This window comes from Phascolarctos cinereus, unplaced genomic scaffold (assembly GCF_003287225.1).
Source record: "Phascolarctos cinereus isolate Bilbo 61053 unplaced genomic scaffold, phaCin_HiC Scaffold_5;HRSCAF=322, whole genome shotgun sequence".
Taxonomy (NCBI): Eukaryota; Metazoa; Chordata; class Mammalia; order Diprotodontia; family Phascolarctidae; genus Phascolarctos; species Phascolarctos cinereus.
In genome coordinates, this window is record NW_027555958.1 from 216,832,625 (window position 1) to 216,850,082 (window position 17,458).

Genomic DNA, 17,458 nt, shown 5'->3' on the forward strand with positions numbered 1-17,458 from the left:
CAGGCTGACATCAGAAAAACCTGGAAAGACTTGTATGGTCTGATGCTGAGTGAAGTGAGCAGAACCAGGAGAATGTTGTACACAGTAACAGCCACATTATGCAATGATTAATATTGATAGACTTAACTCTTCTCAGCAATACAAGGATCTAAGACATCTCCAAAGGCCTCATGATGGAAAATGCTATCCATAAAGAAGAAAGAACTATGGAGTTTGAACGCAGATTGAAGCATACTATTTGCTATTTTTTTTCTTCTGTTGTGTTTTGTTTCCTCTTTTTGGTGGTTCCTCCTATTGGTTCTAATTCTTACTTCAACATCACTAATGTGAAAATGTGTTTAATAGGAATGTATATATATAGACTATATCAGATTGTGTGCAGTCTTGGGAAGTGAGGTGGGGAGGGAGGGGGAGAAAAATTTAAAACTCAAAAGCTTATGGAAGTGATTGTTAATAATTCAAAATAAATGAATTTTAAAAAATAAAATACCATATTAACAAACAAACAAAAAAGCAGTAATCAAAGACAGATTGAATGGCTTTAGAAAAATGATTCTTTAAGGACGTGTAGAAAGTTAAGTGACTATTGTTCTGTTTGATGAATCAAACTGTTAAGCTTTCACCCTGAGCTCTGTAGGTATTCTTCCTCATATTGTGAAATTTTGTCTACTCTGTGGAAATGCCATAACTAAAACTCCAAAGTGGATTGGATAAAGTCAAATCAACAAACATTTATTAAGTGCCTACTATGTTCCAGATACGTCCAGGTGGAGGCAGCTAGGTGATTCAGTGGATAGAGTGCTGGCCTTGGAGTGAAAAAATTTGAATTCAGATCTGGCCTCAGACACTCATTAGCTGTGTGACCTGGGCAATTCATGTAAATTCTGTGTTTGTCTCAATCCATTGGAGTAGGCATGGCAAGCCACTCCAGTATCTTTGCTAAGAAAAACCCAAAAGGGGTCCTGAAGAGTTGAGACTGAGCAACATATTCCAGGTACTATGTTAAGCACTAAAGATACAAAGAAAGGCAAAAAACAGCCCCTACTCTCAAGGAGCTCCCCGTCTAATGGAAGATTGTTGTTGTTCAGTCTTTTCAGTTGTGTCCAACTCTTTGTGACCCCATTGGGGTTTTCTTGGCAAAGATACTGGAGTGGTTTGCCATTTCCTTCTCCAGTTCATTTTACAGATGAGAAACTGAGGCAAACAGGGTTAAGTGTTGCCCAGGGTCACATAGCTAGTAGGTGTCTGAGACCAGATTTGAACTCAGGAAGATGAATCTTCCTAACTCCATGCCTTGCACTCTATCCACTGCACCACCTATCTGCCCCTCATGGAAGTGACAACATGCAAATTATGTACAAGCAAGATGTAAATCACAAAGGGAAAACACTGGCATTAAGGGGATCTGGAGAGGCTTCTTATAGAAGGTGGGAGGTTAGCTGGGACTTGAAGGAAGCCAGAGGAGCCAGGAGAAAGAGATGAGAAGAGAGGGGATTCCAGGATTCCAGCCAATGAAAATGCAGTTAGGAGATGGAGTCTCTTGAGTAGAGGACAGCAAGGTCAGTGTCACTGGATAGCAGGGTATTGGAGGACCTTAGGTGTAAGAAGACTGGAAAGATAGGAAGAGCTCAGTTCATGAAGGGCTTTAAGACTAAACAGAAGATTTTATATTTGATCCCAGAGTAATAGGGAGTCACAGGAATTATAGAGAGATAACATTGTCAGGACCGCCTTTTAGGAAACCCAATTTGATAGCAGAGTGGAGAACGGACTGAAATAGGGAGAGAGTTGAGGTAAGGATACTTATTGCAGGCTATTGTAAAGTCCAGAAGTTACTTAGGAATGCTGATCAACACAATGACCAACTGTACTTCCAGAAGAATCAAGATCAAATATGCTACCTGCCTTCTGATAGAAAGGTGATGACCGCAGAGTATAGAACAGATTGAGACTTTTTTTTTTGGACACGGTCAATGCGGGAATTGTTTTGTTTAACTACATGTGTTTGTAAAAAGGGGTTTTGTTTTTCCCTGCTTTCTCAATGAGAGAGAGGAGGGAAGAAGATGGGAAGGAGACAATATAGATCTGAAAACTGGGGAATGGGGAAAGCCCATTCTAGATAAGTATGGCCCAGGGCCATTGACTCCAAGCCTTGCCTTCAGCACTGAAAATGAATCTTACAGTCATTGCTGGGTCCTAAAAGACCTAGCAGACACAACAGTTGCTATGGGCATTCTATAGTACATGCTAAAGTTCTAGAGCAGAGAGAGAATTCCTGTTCAACGTTGCTGTTGTTCTCTGTTAAAAAACTCCACCTAGACAGACTACCTTAGAAGGCTAAAAGTATTCTCAATGATTTAGCTTCTGAGGGGGAAAATTGTATTGTTTCTAAACATAAAACACAGATGTAAGATCACTGTAAAGAGCAAAGAAGTAATGATGTTGGTGCTCCCTGATTCAGAGAGGGGAGAGATAAAGAGAGAGACATGCAAAAGAAACAAAGAAAGAGACAGAAACAGGAAGAGAAACTGAGAGAAGCGTAGAGGCAGAGACATAGAGACACACAGAGAAACATAGATGGAGAAAAAAGGAGACAGAAAAGAGAAGGCAAAAGGAAGAGGCAGGAGGTAAAAGATAGGGTGAGAGATGTGAGGGAAGGAAGAAAGAAAATAACATGAAAATTAGACTATGTTTTGAACAGTCAGTCTACTATGTGTCTGACCTGTTAAATTTCAAGAACATTTGTCAGTCTGTCCACATAAGACTCCTTCATACCTTCACTTTCATTGAAACATGCTCAAAATAGGAATCAGATAAATATTGGGTGACGCAGTACAATTCCCTTCATGTTGCTGCCATTCTGGAAAGGAATTGAGGGTTCATACATTAGCTCACAAATTTTCCTTACCTGTGCCTGCCTCAGAGCATCTGGATTTTGATTGGCTAGATTCCAGATCTTATTAGCATACTGTACCCTGACCTGAAATAGAGTACAGCCACTACTTAGAAAGTGGCCAAAGCTTGCTGTGACCTGAACCAGAAATGAATTTTTTGGATTGATAACACACTATTGTCTGTATCCACCTGAGGAGTCGAAAAGGTAAGGCAGCCCAGACCAGTCAGAAATCCAAAGGAAAACAACATAAGGGACTCAAATAGTTACCTAATATATGTGATATTTTATTTTGGATTATTCTGCAGAAGTGATGTTTAAAAGTTGAGTAAACTTTTACAGCCCAGGTAATGCAAAATGAAACTTTTGAAAATCCAGGAATTGTAATCCCTGGAACTGCCATGTGTTACTAGGCAGCTCACTTTTTATTCTCTCTCCTATGCTATGATATAATCCATTCTTTTTTATTGTACTTATCCTTAGTTTCAGAGAAGTATTGGGAAGTTTTAGAATTAAAGCTGCTTCCCCTATCAGGAAAAGAACATTTGACTTTTCCAGAATGGGATGTTGTATTCTTTCTTCCTTCTCCTTAAAACATCTGTGTTTGTGCTGCTCTGGCATCATTTCTGTGAATTGCAGAAATGGTTTTTTATTCTACTTCAAGCAAAAGTTTTAGTCAACTCAATACCATCTACCAACTGTTGCTCTTCACATTTTAGGCTGGTCTCATCAATTGCAGATGCGTTGGAGTTAAAGGGGTGAGTTTATCAAAGGGGCTACATCGGCAATGTGTGTCTTCTACAATTGCTATTTATTTCACTTCTCTGTATCCAAGTTGTTTCTTTACAAGCCATTCTCCCTCCAATGGCTTGTTTCTTTCCAAAAGGTAGTGATGGTTTCTTAAGCAATAGCGGAGAGGTGGCTACCATTTTGCAGCAATTAATGTCTTAGACAGGATACAATCCTTCTTTGCTCTAGTACATTATTTCTGCCCTGACTAGAGTTGTTTGTTAGCTTTAAATGGGTTTTGCATGTTCTCTAACAGCCCACGAGTCTTCATTTGTTTGTTAAAGCAAGTGGTCTTTTCTACATATGTGAAATAGGTTTTCAAACTTGGAATCTAAGTCACTTTCGTATCTTTAATCAGTGGATCTCAGCACTTTACATGTTTAATTGTCTTCAAATCCCACTGAGAAATATTTTAGGATTGTAGATTTAGAGCCAGAAGGGACCTTAGAAGTAATTTAGTCCAATACTCTTATTGTACAGATGGGAAAACTGAAGCCTCCATTGGGGAAATAACTAGCCCAAAGTCACAAAGTAAAAAGAGCTGAAAATTGAACCTCAGGTCTCCTGACACACGTGAAGTCCTTAATAAATGCTTTCTGCCACTTCCTTTTCAAATCTAGTGTTTTTTTCACTGCCCAGCTGAGTGCATGACTATTTCTGATAGAGGCCTAAAAGTTCCTCTACCTGAATCCTGTCATCTCAGAACTAAGGAAATCAGAAGTCAGTCTAGCAGAGTAGTAAGAATTCTGGATATGGTTTCAGGGGACCTAAGATCTACTGCTGGCTGCACCTGTATGACTTAATGATGTAAAATGAGGGTCTAATTGGCCTCTAAGACCCCTTCTGACTCTTTATGAATCTATAATCCTGTACATAACCACACTTTATGCCTTCCCACCCAGTATTCTTTATTTTCAAAAAGCTTTGATTGCTTTCAGTGTAAAACTTTCAAATGTCTTTTTAAAAATCCATCTGAAATCAGATTAGACAAGTAAGATTCAGAGAATATCTGTCTTTATTTTTTGAGTAGCTTCTTTTGCTTTTGAGAAAATGATAATAAAAGAGATAAAAAAGGAGAGAGAGAAAAATATATGTATTTCTTGATGACTTAGTTTGGTCAGTTTCACCCTACCCATGAGCTGGGAGGAAAGGAGGAAATAAGCATTTACATAGCACCAGGCAATGTGTAAGTACTTTATAAATATTATCTTATTTGATCCTCACAACAATCCAAGATTTACTGTTGTAATGCCAGGCAATGTGTAAGTACTTTATAAATATTATCTTATTTGATCCTCACAACAATCCAAGATTTACTGTTGTTGTTGTTATTCAATCATTTCAGTCAACGTCCAACTCTTGTGATCTCATTTGGGGGAAAAATATTGAAGTTAGGTGCAGTTATTATTATTTGTGGAAACTGGGGGGCAAACAGAGGTTAAGTGACTTGTCCTGGATTCCACAGTTAATAAATTTCTAAGGCTAAATTTGAATTCAGGACTTCCTGATTTTAAACCCCGTGCTCCATCCACATCACCACCAAGCTGCTTGGCACAGTCTGAGTTCATTCACAAGAATTTATTGAGCACCTTCAGTGTGGAAGGCAGAGTGTTTAGTGTTGAGAACACAAAAACAACAATGAGAGTAAAACAGGCCTTGCCTTCAAAGAGTTTATATTCTTCTTTGTAAAGCAAGTTAATCTAGGGAACCTCCCTATGCAAAGTACAAAGTAAAAGATCTGGCTTGTAGCAAGCAGCGGGTGCCAGTGGTTCCTCCTGAACTCCCCTCTCTCTCCAGCCCTAGAATCAAGAATTAAATTGAAACCCAACAGAGTACTAGAATGGATGGCTAAGCTATTGGCAATCAAGTTTTTTTGTTGGTTTTTTTTTTCCTTCTCCCTGTGAGATTACTTTCGGTCATTAAGTATTTTCCATTGCTTTGGCCATGAGTATGTTAGAGCTTTCAAAACTTTTGATGGAACAAGTTTTTCTGGCAGATGAACACTGATTTTTATCTTTAATGGTTAGCCTCACTATCTTTTTTTTGTGTGTTTGTTTCAGTGTCAGGAAATAGCCTCCTGGTCCAAACTGCTTGAGAGTGGAGACAGCTACCCCTCATCAGAAGCCTCTGGCAGAGAAATCATCGCAGTATTTCAGAAAAGATCTGAGCAGTGTGGAAGTTGTTGGGGACAATGACTATGGAGCCTGAAGACTTTGTTTCTCAGAATAGAGAAACAGTGAGTTGGGACATTAATGATATGAAACTGCCGCAGGTATGTACTGAGCCCATATTCTAGGAAGCTGGTTTCTAAGAATCTGCTTGAAACTGAGATCCTTGGAGGGACTTTTAGAGCTTGACTCTCTTATTTGGATCACTAGCCTGGTGAGAACTGATAGAAAACTGGAAGGGTCCTAGCCTAGCTTTTGTCTTGGATACTTTAACTGACCTTAGCCAAGCTTAGAGGAGAAAGTACCCAACTCACCCTAAGATTCTGGTCAGCCAGATTCCCAAATTAATCTTTGGCTGAAGGCAAAGGACAGCATTTCCTTTCTATAACATGGTCAATTAGGATTGTGCCTGCTGATAATTTGTCAGAGAGATAAATATTGTATTTGTGCCTTCTCTCTTTTAATTATTTCTTTTTTATACTGTATGTAACTTGTTTGTACATATTTGTATGCCTGTTATCTCTCCTAGTAGACTATAAGCTCCTTGAGGGTAGGGATTGTCTTTTGCCTTGTTTTGTATTCCCAGCTCTTAGTACAGTGCCTGGTCCATTTTTGTTGTTTTTAAGTCGTTTTTTCGGTCATGTCAGACTCTCTTTGACCCCATTTGGGGTTTTCTTGGGAGAGATACTGGAGTGGTTTGCCATTTCCTTTTCCAGCTCATTTTACAGATGAGGAAACTGAGGCAACTAGGTTAAGTGACTTGTCCAGGATCACACAGCTATAAGTGTCTGAGGCTAGATTTGAACTCAAGAAGATGAGAACTTCCTGACTCCAGATCCAGCACTCTATCCACTGAGCCACCTCGCTGCCCTCCTGGCACATAGGAGGCACTTAATAAATGTTTAGACTGACTGACTAGTGAAAGTCACTGTAGTATAGTGGAAAGATTTATGAGTCAGTAGAGATCTGGGTTTAAATCTCACCTTGAATACTAGCTGTGTGACAGTGGGGAAGTCACTTTGTGTCAATCACTCTGAGACTCCACTTTCCTTGCCCGTAAAATGGGGACAGTAATTGTATTCCCCAGTAGTTTATGCCTTAAAGGGTTATTTCCTGTCCTTACCCACCTCCCTTCCCCTGTGAGATGAGGTCACTTCTGCAATTTATAGCCTTAGAAAGTTGCCTGGGGCACTGAAAGAAATTAAGTGACTTGCCCAGGGCCACAGAGCCAAGATGCAACAAAAGCAGCATTTGAATCCCTGTCTTCCTGACGCTAAGGCCATTGCTTCTCCAGTAGGTGGTTTTAAGTATCACATGAAATGTTTATAAACTTTGCAGCTCCGTGCAAGTATCAGCTATTTGTGGATGTGGAGGTAAGATGATTCAGGACAAGGGGGAAAGCACTATACAGTTGTACATTAGTGGAAGTAACAGTTTCATGGACATATGTCAAATGGCATGTCCTGTGACAGGGAGTGGGGTGGGGGGTGGGAGGAGCAGGACAGCATTGTACAGCTGGCAGACAGCAGGTCTTAAGGTGAGGAAGCTCTGGGTTCAGGTCCAAACTCCTAACACCAAGTCTTTCTTGGTGTTTTTGTTTCCTCATCTTTCAAATGAGGGTCTGGACTCTGTGGCCTCTAAGCAACTTGCAGCTTCTAATATTGTGGTCTAGCCATGAGGAATGACTGCACAAATAAGTAAGTTGATATTTTATTTTCTTATTAATTAGCAATAAGCAGCATGGGGCAGTGGTGAGAAAGCCTCAGAGTTAGGGCTATGTGGGTTGAAGTCCTACCTTTACACATACTGATGGCTCTGGAATTCTGGGCACCTTCCAATGCCCCAGGCAGGCAACCATCTTTGACTAGTCATTGAAGAATAGGTGCTGGTCTGCATAGGTAGAGGAAATTCCTCATTGAAAAGTCCCTGTATTGATGAAATTATACATATACACACATATAGTATGTATTTAATAATATAACATGCACATATATGATAATACACACATATCATAATATACGCATATAATGTATACATAGATATGTAATATATATTATAATATACACATATAATGCATGTATTATGTGTGTATACACATATACATTATGTACATAATATATGTGTGTATATTTATTGCTCAGTTGTTTCGGTTATATCCAACTTTTCATTGGACAAAACCCCATTTGGGATTTTCTTGGCAAAGACACTGGCGTAGTTTGCCATTTCCTTCTCCAGTATATGTATTAGAGGTAGATAAATAGATTATTTTTGCTATAAGGCAATTATTTTACCTTCATGTCCAACCTCAATCTCTTCAGCTATCATTTAAGACTGTGTCTTCTTATTGACACATTCTCCATTAGAGAACAAGAGACTGCCTCTTTTCATGTGACAATTTCATGTAGTTGAACTCTATTCAATGAATCCTCAGCTCAGTTTTCTCCACGCAAGTACAGTAAAATTTCTGTATTTGTGGGATTTGCATTTACCTTTTCGGAGTGATCATGATAGCAGTTGTTAGTGTTTCATTTACATACAACGCAACTCAGTTCAATTTAACAAATGCTTATTAAAGCAGCGCAGACTGTAAATAATTTTTTTTTGTTGCTGTTCAGTTATTTCAGTCATGTCTGACTATCTACGGATAAATATCTACAGAGTGCCTACCATGTACACTGTGCTAATTTCCATGAAGGGATTTATTGTTAACTCTTTGTCAATCTTTGTGTCCAACTCTTTGTGACCCCACTTGGGGTTTTCTTGGCAGAGATACTGGAGTGGTTTGCCATTTCTTTCTCCAGCTCATTTTACAGATGAGGAAACTGAGGCAAACAGGGTTAAGTGACTTGCCCAGGATCACATAGCTGTAAGTGTCTGAGGCCAGATTTGAGCTCATGAGTATTCCTGATTCCAACCCCTATGTTCTATCCACTGTGCCAACTGACTACCCTAATATATGTATATACATATATATTTACACATACATACATATATATATCTATATGTACAGACACATATATATACGCACATATCTATATAGATAGATAGGTTTAGACTTCCACTATCCATAATATGTTTGTGAATATACATTAAGTTAGTGTGCAAAGGAGGCCCTACATCTCTGGAATTTTTACACATAATATATAGCACGTTATGTATTCTTAACACTGTGGAGTAACTTTGACCTCCCTCTTTTTTTTTAAATTTTTTTTGGGTGAGGCAACTGGGGTTAAGTGACTTGCCCAGGGTCACACAGCTAGTAAATGTCTGAGGCCAAATTTGAACTCAGGTCCCTCCTGACTCCAAGGCAGGAGCTCTATCTACTGCACCATCTCCCTCTTACTTTAGAAGAATCACTTTTTTAACTCTTGATTTGGCCTCAAGTAAGGATCCAGTCATTTTTGTTGGGTCCAGTTAGGTGGTGATATTTCCTCATGTGAGGTTTCAGTGTAGCCACATTCCCAGAAGGTTTCACAATTTGTAAAGGGCTTTCTTTCCTCACAACACAACCCTGTGCAGTAGTTAGCAGAAAGGGTTACTTACTAGAGATGAAGAAACTGAGGCTCAAGGTGGTTAACAAGACCTGACCTTCTCAAGCTCACACCTAAGAGGAAGATTCTAATCTAAGTCTTTGAACCTGGGGTTCAGGGCCATTTCTACTACTCCACAGTAGAAAACATATATAACTTTACTAATCTCCTTGACTAAGAAGCTTTTTCTTTTCTTTTTCAATTATGAATTTAATAAACAACATGAAAAGGTACACAAAATAGAACAGGACAAGAGAATTATAAGTGAAACTGTAAATCTCTATTACATTCATCTTGCTGCCTTTTTTTTTTTTTGGACTCAGTATAGTTTTAATGGGAACAAGTCTGTCCAGGAGGACAAAAATGAGATTCTTATGACATAGAATGTCATGGAAAAAAAACATCAGAAGTCATATAGTTGATCTGCTGGCTGATAAGACTTAATCTAGGGAGAAGATTTTTAACCTGGGAGCTATTAACCTTTTAAAAAAATTTAGAACTATATTTCAACATAGGGTAGCCAAAGGGCACAGTGAATAGAGTGCCCAGCCTGGAGTCAGAAAGACTTGAGTTAAACATGGTCTTAAACACTCATTAGTTGTGTGACGCTGGGCAAGTCACTTAGCCCTGTTTGTCTCAGTTCCTCATTTGTAAAATGAGCCGGAGAAAGAAATGGCAAACCCCTCCAGTATCTTTGCCAAGAAAACCCCCAAATGGGGTCATGAAGAATCAGACATGACTGAAACAAATGAACAACAGCATTTCAACATAATTAGTTTCCTTTGTAATTGTATGTTTTATTTTGTAAATTTAAAACTATTGATTTTTGCATTAAAAATTATGTAAATGCATTAAAAATTCTGAGAAGGGGTCTATAGCTCTTACTAGATTGCCATAATGCAAAAAAGGTTAAAAAAGCCTTGCTCTGAGAATAGCCTGAACAGAAGAATAACTCTTAATTGAAGGAAGATTTTGTGTGGTAGAGTACAAAGCATACTTGTTCTGGAGTCCAAGGACCTGAGTTCAAATCCCGTCTGTGACACCACCTGTGTGACCTTATGCAAGTTATCTCCCAAGGACCTCAGTTTCCTCATCTGTAAAATGCAGAGGTTGGACTAGATGGATGGTCTCTGAGGTTTCTTACAGCTTTGAGAACTATGATCCTCCATAATCCATTTCAGTTTATCTAGGGAAGTCATGTAACCTCCCTGAGTCTCCTTTTCCTTATCTATAAAGTAGGGATAGTGATCCACAGATTATACTATAGAAATGTAAATTATTGCTGGATCATAAGATCATAGATTTAGATGCAGAAGGAACATTTTTGTTGTTCATTCATATCCAACTCTTCATGACCTCATTTGGGATTTTCTTGGCAAAGATGCTAGAGTGGGTTGCCATTTTTTTCTCCAGCTCATTTTACAAAAGAGGAAACTGAGGCAAACAGGGTTAAATGACTTGCCCAGAGTCACACAGCTACTAAGTGTCTGAGACCAGATTTGGATTCAGGAAGATGAGTCTTCCTGACTCCAGGCCCGTGTGATCTACCCACCTCACCACCTAGCCGACCAAAAGGAATTTTAAAGGTCAATAATAATAGCACAAGTCACAATATAAGTATCTTCTGCCATTTATAGACCAAACATGTGATTTCAGTAGTATAGGGGGTGGTGTCAGACTCAGAAACATATAAAAATATATCCCTATGGGCTTAGAAATGCACAAATTAGCATTGTCTTGTATTATATTTTTATTTATCTTACTAAATATTACCAAATACATTTTAATCTGATTAGGGCTGTGGAGGAGTTCATAGTCTTAGAAGGCTACAGGTTAAGGAGCTTTCCCAGGATCATATAGTCAGTATTTGTCAGAGACAGAACTTGAGCCAAGGTCTTCCTCACTCTGGGACCACCTCTCTATCCACTATTCTATACTGTGCTGCCATTCTTTAACCTTCACATACAGTCTGAATCTCTTCTGCTGTCATTTAATTGTAATTAAATGTAATTTAATCTCATTCTGCTGTCTTATTGATGCCTTAGCAGTAATGGAGAAGAAAAGATCATCTCTTTTCATGTGGCAGTTTCATATAGTTGAAGTCTATTCAACAAAACCTCAGCTCAGTTTTCACCCAGCAAAGACAGTAAACTCTCTATGTTTGTGAAATTTGCATTTACCTTTTTATGTAGTTAGCAGGGTGATTATTACAGCTGTTGGTGTTTCATTTACACACAACTCAATTCAATTCAACAAATGTTTAGTAGGCAACTGTTGGGTGCAGATTGTGGGGCTGAATGCTGGGAGAGATCAGATGGTCCCTGCCTTCATATAACTGGCTCAAGGACTCAGGTCAATTTGTTGTCCCAAACAGCAGAGAGAGAAGCAAAGAAACAGAGACAGAGAGACAGAGAGATCTGAAGGATGAAACACATAAAATATGACCGGAGTGATCAAATGTGAGATTCACCCTCTAGAATACCATTCAGTGTTCAAAAAATAAAACCACTTGAATTCATGTACCAACAAGAGTATACAAAACCTGAAAGTTTTCTCAAATACATAAATTTGCAGAATTTTTAAATTTCCTTCCAAAATAAAATTTGAGTTTTCAAAACAAACAATTTGCTGTTTATAGGGAAGGTGCTAAAATTCCAAACAGGAGCTAAATGCTTTCTAGTTTATCAGAGCAGTGAGTATAAGTAAGAAATGTGACCTTCCAAAGCAGAGAGAGGGATGATAACATCCCTCGAACATGTTTAGGTTGGGTGCTGCACTAGATCTATCAACGAGGCCAGGCACAAATTAATAAGATGTGACACAGCCCTGTAGAATTTTTATGGTTTATAAGCATGTGCATTCTTTGTTGTTCAGTTGTTTTAGTCGTGTCTGACTCTTTGTGATCCCATTTGGGATTTTCTTGGTAAAGATACCAGAGTGGTTTGCCATTTCTTTCTCCAGCTCATTTTATAGATGACAAACTGAGATTAAACTGAAAGAAGTGACTTGGCCAGGGTCACACAGCTATTAAGTGTCTGATGCCAAATTTGAACTCAGGAAGATGAGTCTTCCTGACTCCAGGCTGGGTACTGTCTCCACTGGGTCACTTAGCTGCCATATGTATTTATTCCCCTAGCTGTTTTTCCTCATGAGTTTTGACATCTGCCTTGAGAATTCTATGTTCCACCTGGAAAAGGATCTCTAAATATGGAGGGATTACTGATATCCCAATGTTAACTTGTCCACATGAATTTTATTTTATAATTTTTTTATATGCTTGGTATTTCTCTTGAAATTCAAACTAGAAGGGGCAGCTAGGTGGTGCAGTGGATAGAGCACTGGCCTGGAAGTCAGGAGGACCTGAGTTCAAATCTGGCCTCAGACACATAACACTCACTAGCTGTTTGACTTTGAGCAAGTCACTTAACCCCAATTGCCTCACAAAAAAAGAAAGAAAGAAAGAAATTCAACCTAGACTCAATAAATCAGTGTGTCTTACTAGTGCAGGGAGGGTATAAAAGAAGGATTACTGCCATCATGATCTTAGATGTTACCCATATCAGGGTTACTTTCTTGAAAATAGAGTATCTTGTAGCTTAGTTTTTTCATTCATACAGACCCTTGGTGATCCCATTTGGGGTTTTCCTGGCAAAGATCCTGGAGTGGTTTGCCATTTCCTTCTCCAGCTCATTTTGCAGATGAGGAAACCAAGGCAGAGTTAAGTGACTTACCCAGGATCACACAGCTAGCGTCTGAGGCCAGATTTGAACTCATGAAGATGAGTCTTCCTTTCTCCGGGGGCCTGGCATTCTATTCACTGCACCACCTAGCACCCTCAACATCTTTACCTACTCATGTTAAATTTGTGGCGTTGATCTGCTTCAGTTATGCAAAATTAATGGTCTACCAATATAAGCATTTATTAAGTGCCTACTATGTTCCCAATGCCATGCTAGGTTCTGGAGGTACAAAAAAGATGAGTTTGGGTTTGTTTATTTTTTTAATCATTTATTTATTTAAAACATTTTTGCACCAGTTACGTGTAAAAATAATTTTTAGCATTCATTTTCAAAATGTTGAGTTCCAAATTCTCTCCCTTTCCCCCTTCCAATCATTCCCCCACAATTGAGAAGGCAAGCAGTTTGATATAGGTTATACATATGTAGTCATGCAAAACATATCCATAATAGTCATGTTATAAAAGAAAACATAGACAAAAAAAAACTTAAGAAAAATAAAGTAAAAAACATGTGCTTCAGTCTGTATTCCGATACCATCAGTTCTTTCTCTGGGGATGGACAGCATTTTTCATCATAAGTCCTTCAGAGCTGTCTTGGATTGTCATATTGCTGAGAATAGCTAAGTCATTCACAGCTGATCATCTTACAGTAATGCTGTTACTTTGTACATAGTACATTGCACTTTGCATCAGCTCTTTTAAGTCTTTCCAGGTCTTTCTGAGAGCAGCCAGCTCATCATCTCTTATAGTTGAGTTTGTTTTATTTAATAATTTATTTTTCTCCCCCGAGCAGCTACGTGCTATATATTTCTATTAAATCCTATGAAGTTCAGTGAAAAGAGTGCTGGGTTTGGAGTCAGAGGACCAGAGGATTCTTGGGTTTGGCTCTCTGTTAATTACTACCTGTGTGATCTTATAAAGCAAGTCACTTGATATAGGTTATACATATGTAGTGGGTAAGAAACCCTCAGGTTTCTCACCTGCAAAATGTGGGGACTGATAAGGTGACATCTGAACTTCCATCCAGCTCTAAAGGAGCCTAGTAGCTTCTGACCTAGTGTCTAAATTCCCAAGGTCTTTTGGAAGACTAGTTCCCTACTGCTTACCTCCAGGGATCTCCCACAAAGCCCCAGTCTCCTTACTTTTCCAAATCTATTTTGTACAAAATGCCTCCTATTCCCTAAACCAATTTAATGTGTCTATTTTGTGTTCCATTTCTAGTTTCTTTAAAATACTTTTGCATGTACAAAGTTCAAATGCAATTGCTTCATGGTTTGCCCATCCTTAAGCAGCAAATCTCTCATGTTTGGTTTTTCCCTTACCTATATTACAAACGGGCCTTCAATTAGGCAGATTATTTTGAGTGTGGTACTTGGTGGAGTGACTTTGAAGCCCTGACCAAATTTCATTCTCAAGGTGAAAAACTGGAAAGAAAAACCTTTCTTCTCCTCATCCTCCCTCCTCCCCCTCTCTCTTCTTTTCCCTTTCTTTCCCTCTCACTCTTCCTCTCTCCTTTTTTCTCTCTCCTTCCCTCTTTCTCTCCTCTCTTTCTGCTAGTCTTAGCATCTCTATCTCTATGTCTCTCCTTTTCTTTTCTTCTCTTTGTGTCTTTCTCTATTTCTGTGTTTCTCTCTGTTTCTTCCTACCTCTCTATATCTCTGTCTCGTTATCTCTTTCTCTCTCTCTATCTCTATCTCTATCCTCTTTGTCTGTCTCTTCTCTTTATGTTTCTGTCTTTATCTCTCTCTGCCTTTCTCCCTCCCTTTCACCTCTCTCCTTCTTTTTCCCTCTCCCCCTACCCTTTCCCTCTCACTCTTCCTCTTTCCCTTTCTTTCTTTCCCTCTCCCTACCTCCCTCTTTCTCTCCTCTCTTTCTACCTGTTTCAATATCTCTATTTTTGTCTCTTTCCTTCTCTCTGTGTCTCTCTGTGTTTCTTCCTACCTCTCTATATCTCTGTCTTGATATCTCTCTCCTTTTCTCTTCCTCTCCCTTTCTCTGTCTCTATCTTCTGTTTCTCTTTCTCTGGGTTTCTAACTCTGTTTCTGTCTTTCTCCCTCCTTCTCAGTTCTCTCCCCCTCTCCTTTTCCCTGTCTTTCTTTCTTCTTCCTTGTATTTTTCAGCAGAGGTTTAAAAAAAAAACCATCCACACCCACAGCCACCTGCTTTAAACAGAAAGATGGCTGTTGCCATTGTGCGGACTTCAGTGACAAAGCAGGGAACACATATTCATAACCAACAGCCTGAAACATTTTGTTCCTAATCACTAGCCAGTTTTCAAATTAAACCCCGACCACAGAGACACAGAGAACCATTAACTCACAGCATTTCAAGGTCCAAGAAGGTTCTTCGTAACATTGATTGGCTAAGTTTGAACTCAGTATCTCCAGAGAAAGACCAAACTGAAACCTGAAAAGCCTACAAAATAGGGGAAATAATGCTTGTATTACCTATAAGAGGCAGTGTCATGTAAGAGAAGACTGGGCCTGGATTGGGAAAATGTAGGTTCAAATCTGATCTCTAAGGTTTATTAGTCTTGTGATCCTAGGTGAGTTACCTAACCTCACTAGGTTTGGACCTACTCCAGAGGGCTTATCTATTCATTCATTGACTACATTGGTAGAGAGAGTTCCATCACTCAGAATCTGCCCCCATCTCCAACCCTCCACCCCGCAATCAAGGAATTCAGAGTTAGAAGGGACTTCAAAGGCCATCTAATCTACACTACAACATCCCCAGTGGATAATATCCTAGTCATAATTTTGGCACTTATATTCCATGTCTGAAGGCAATATTGCCAAAATAGTGAAAGTATTGACATAGCCCCTCTTGAGTGAGAGAAGCCAGTAAAAATAAAATGAGGTCTAATTAGCCCCCCATGTGAAAACCATATTCTGGGTATTCAGTAAATGGTTATGTGACTTAGAGGCAATGGTAAGTTTACATCCTGATGACTGAGGCCCTGATGGCTCTTCACCCTTTGCCCATAACTCCCCTGGGAGTGGGAAGAGAGAGTAGATGCCCAATGTCAACATCAGCATTTCTATTTAAAGCAGGTGGCTATGGATGAAGGTTTTTCTTTTTTTTCCACCATAGAAGGAAATGGAAAATTCCAAGGAGGCCCCCTTGAGTCAAAGGATAACAAAAAATAATAATGACTGGACAGGCAATGTGGTGAAATGGATAGCTAGTCAGTCTCAAAGTCATGACAGATCTGAATTTGTCTTACCTCCAAAATATAGTGTCTGTATGCAAGGCACTTAACTTCTCGGTAACCTAGGCAACTTACTAAGGTCACAAGCTGTAGGGAAAATACTGATCCATATTGGGAGAGGGAATTTTCTTATTGGGAGTACCCTACAATAAAAATCACATTAAAAAGCCCCCAAACCTAACAACTATTCGTATTTGTATAGCCCTTTGCAAAGCTTTTCTCACAGGAACTCTACAAAGTAGTAAAAAAATATTGTCCCCATTTTATAGATGAATAGGCTCACCATCATATACATATCAAGTGGGGATTCAAACTTGTATCTTCTAACTCCAAGTCCAGATCTCTCTGAATCACAGATCCAATACTTAGAGTAGTTATAAGATACTGGGCAAGACACTTGACTTTCTTTGCCTCATTTTGCCTATCTATAAAATGGGGACAATGATGCATGCACTGCTTACCTCACAGAGTGACTGTGAGGAAAGCACATGGTAAACCATTAAGAGCTTTAGCAATTTGAGGCATTGTTATGATGATGTGATTGTGTAGGGTTTCCCAGAGGCAAGTCACTTGACCTTTCTTGGCCCTCTCATGATTATATCTGCAATCAAAAGCCTCTATGACTTGTATGATGTGCATGTGGGGTTAGGGAAGTGAAGGAAGGTGTACTACTATAAAAGCCCTTATCTCCACTTGCTTCCCAAATTCCACTTAAGGTTCCTTGTTTCTCAGGGGTAGGTAGGGTGAAGAAAGTTAAGAGGTAGGTGATAGGGAGAGGATAGAAGGTGGCCTGTCTTTGTTTTAATTGGTTCTCACTAAGCAAAATCAGAGGCTTTCCCAGCCTCTTCTTCCTTCCCTATTTCTCCCCACCCCTCCTCTATGTACATACTACCTATGGGGGTGCCAGGCCCTGCATGGATGCAGCAGTTCCAGGGTTCATCTACCACTACCTCTCCTAAAGTGATATGGGGGAATCATATATTTGGAGCCACAGTCCTCCTACTTGGATGTTTGAGGGTGAAATTAAAAAAAAAACACCCCCCCAAAAAAAACCCCAAACAAATGGTTCCGCTGTTTTCTTGGCCTTAGCAAAAAAAAGTGTGAAAATCAGTTGTGGGCCAAAGGAAA

General features: G+C 39.3%; 1 protein-coding gene across 1 annotated transcript in view; it reads left to right on the forward strand.

Moving 5' to 3' along the window:
- The first annotated feature begins 5,753 nt into the window (after positions 1 to 5,753).
- Positions 5,754 to 17,458, forward strand: part of GCM1 (glial cells missing transcription factor 1) — a 36,585-nt gene continuing 24,880 nt past the window's right edge. Inside the window, exon 1 of the mRNA XM_020993936.2 lies at positions 5,754 to 5,954. Coding sequence (XP_020849595.1) covers positions 5,874 to 5,954 — 81 coding nt within the window. The 5' untranslated portion in view covers positions 5,754 to 5,873. The remainder of the gene's footprint in view (positions 5,955 to 17,458) is intronic.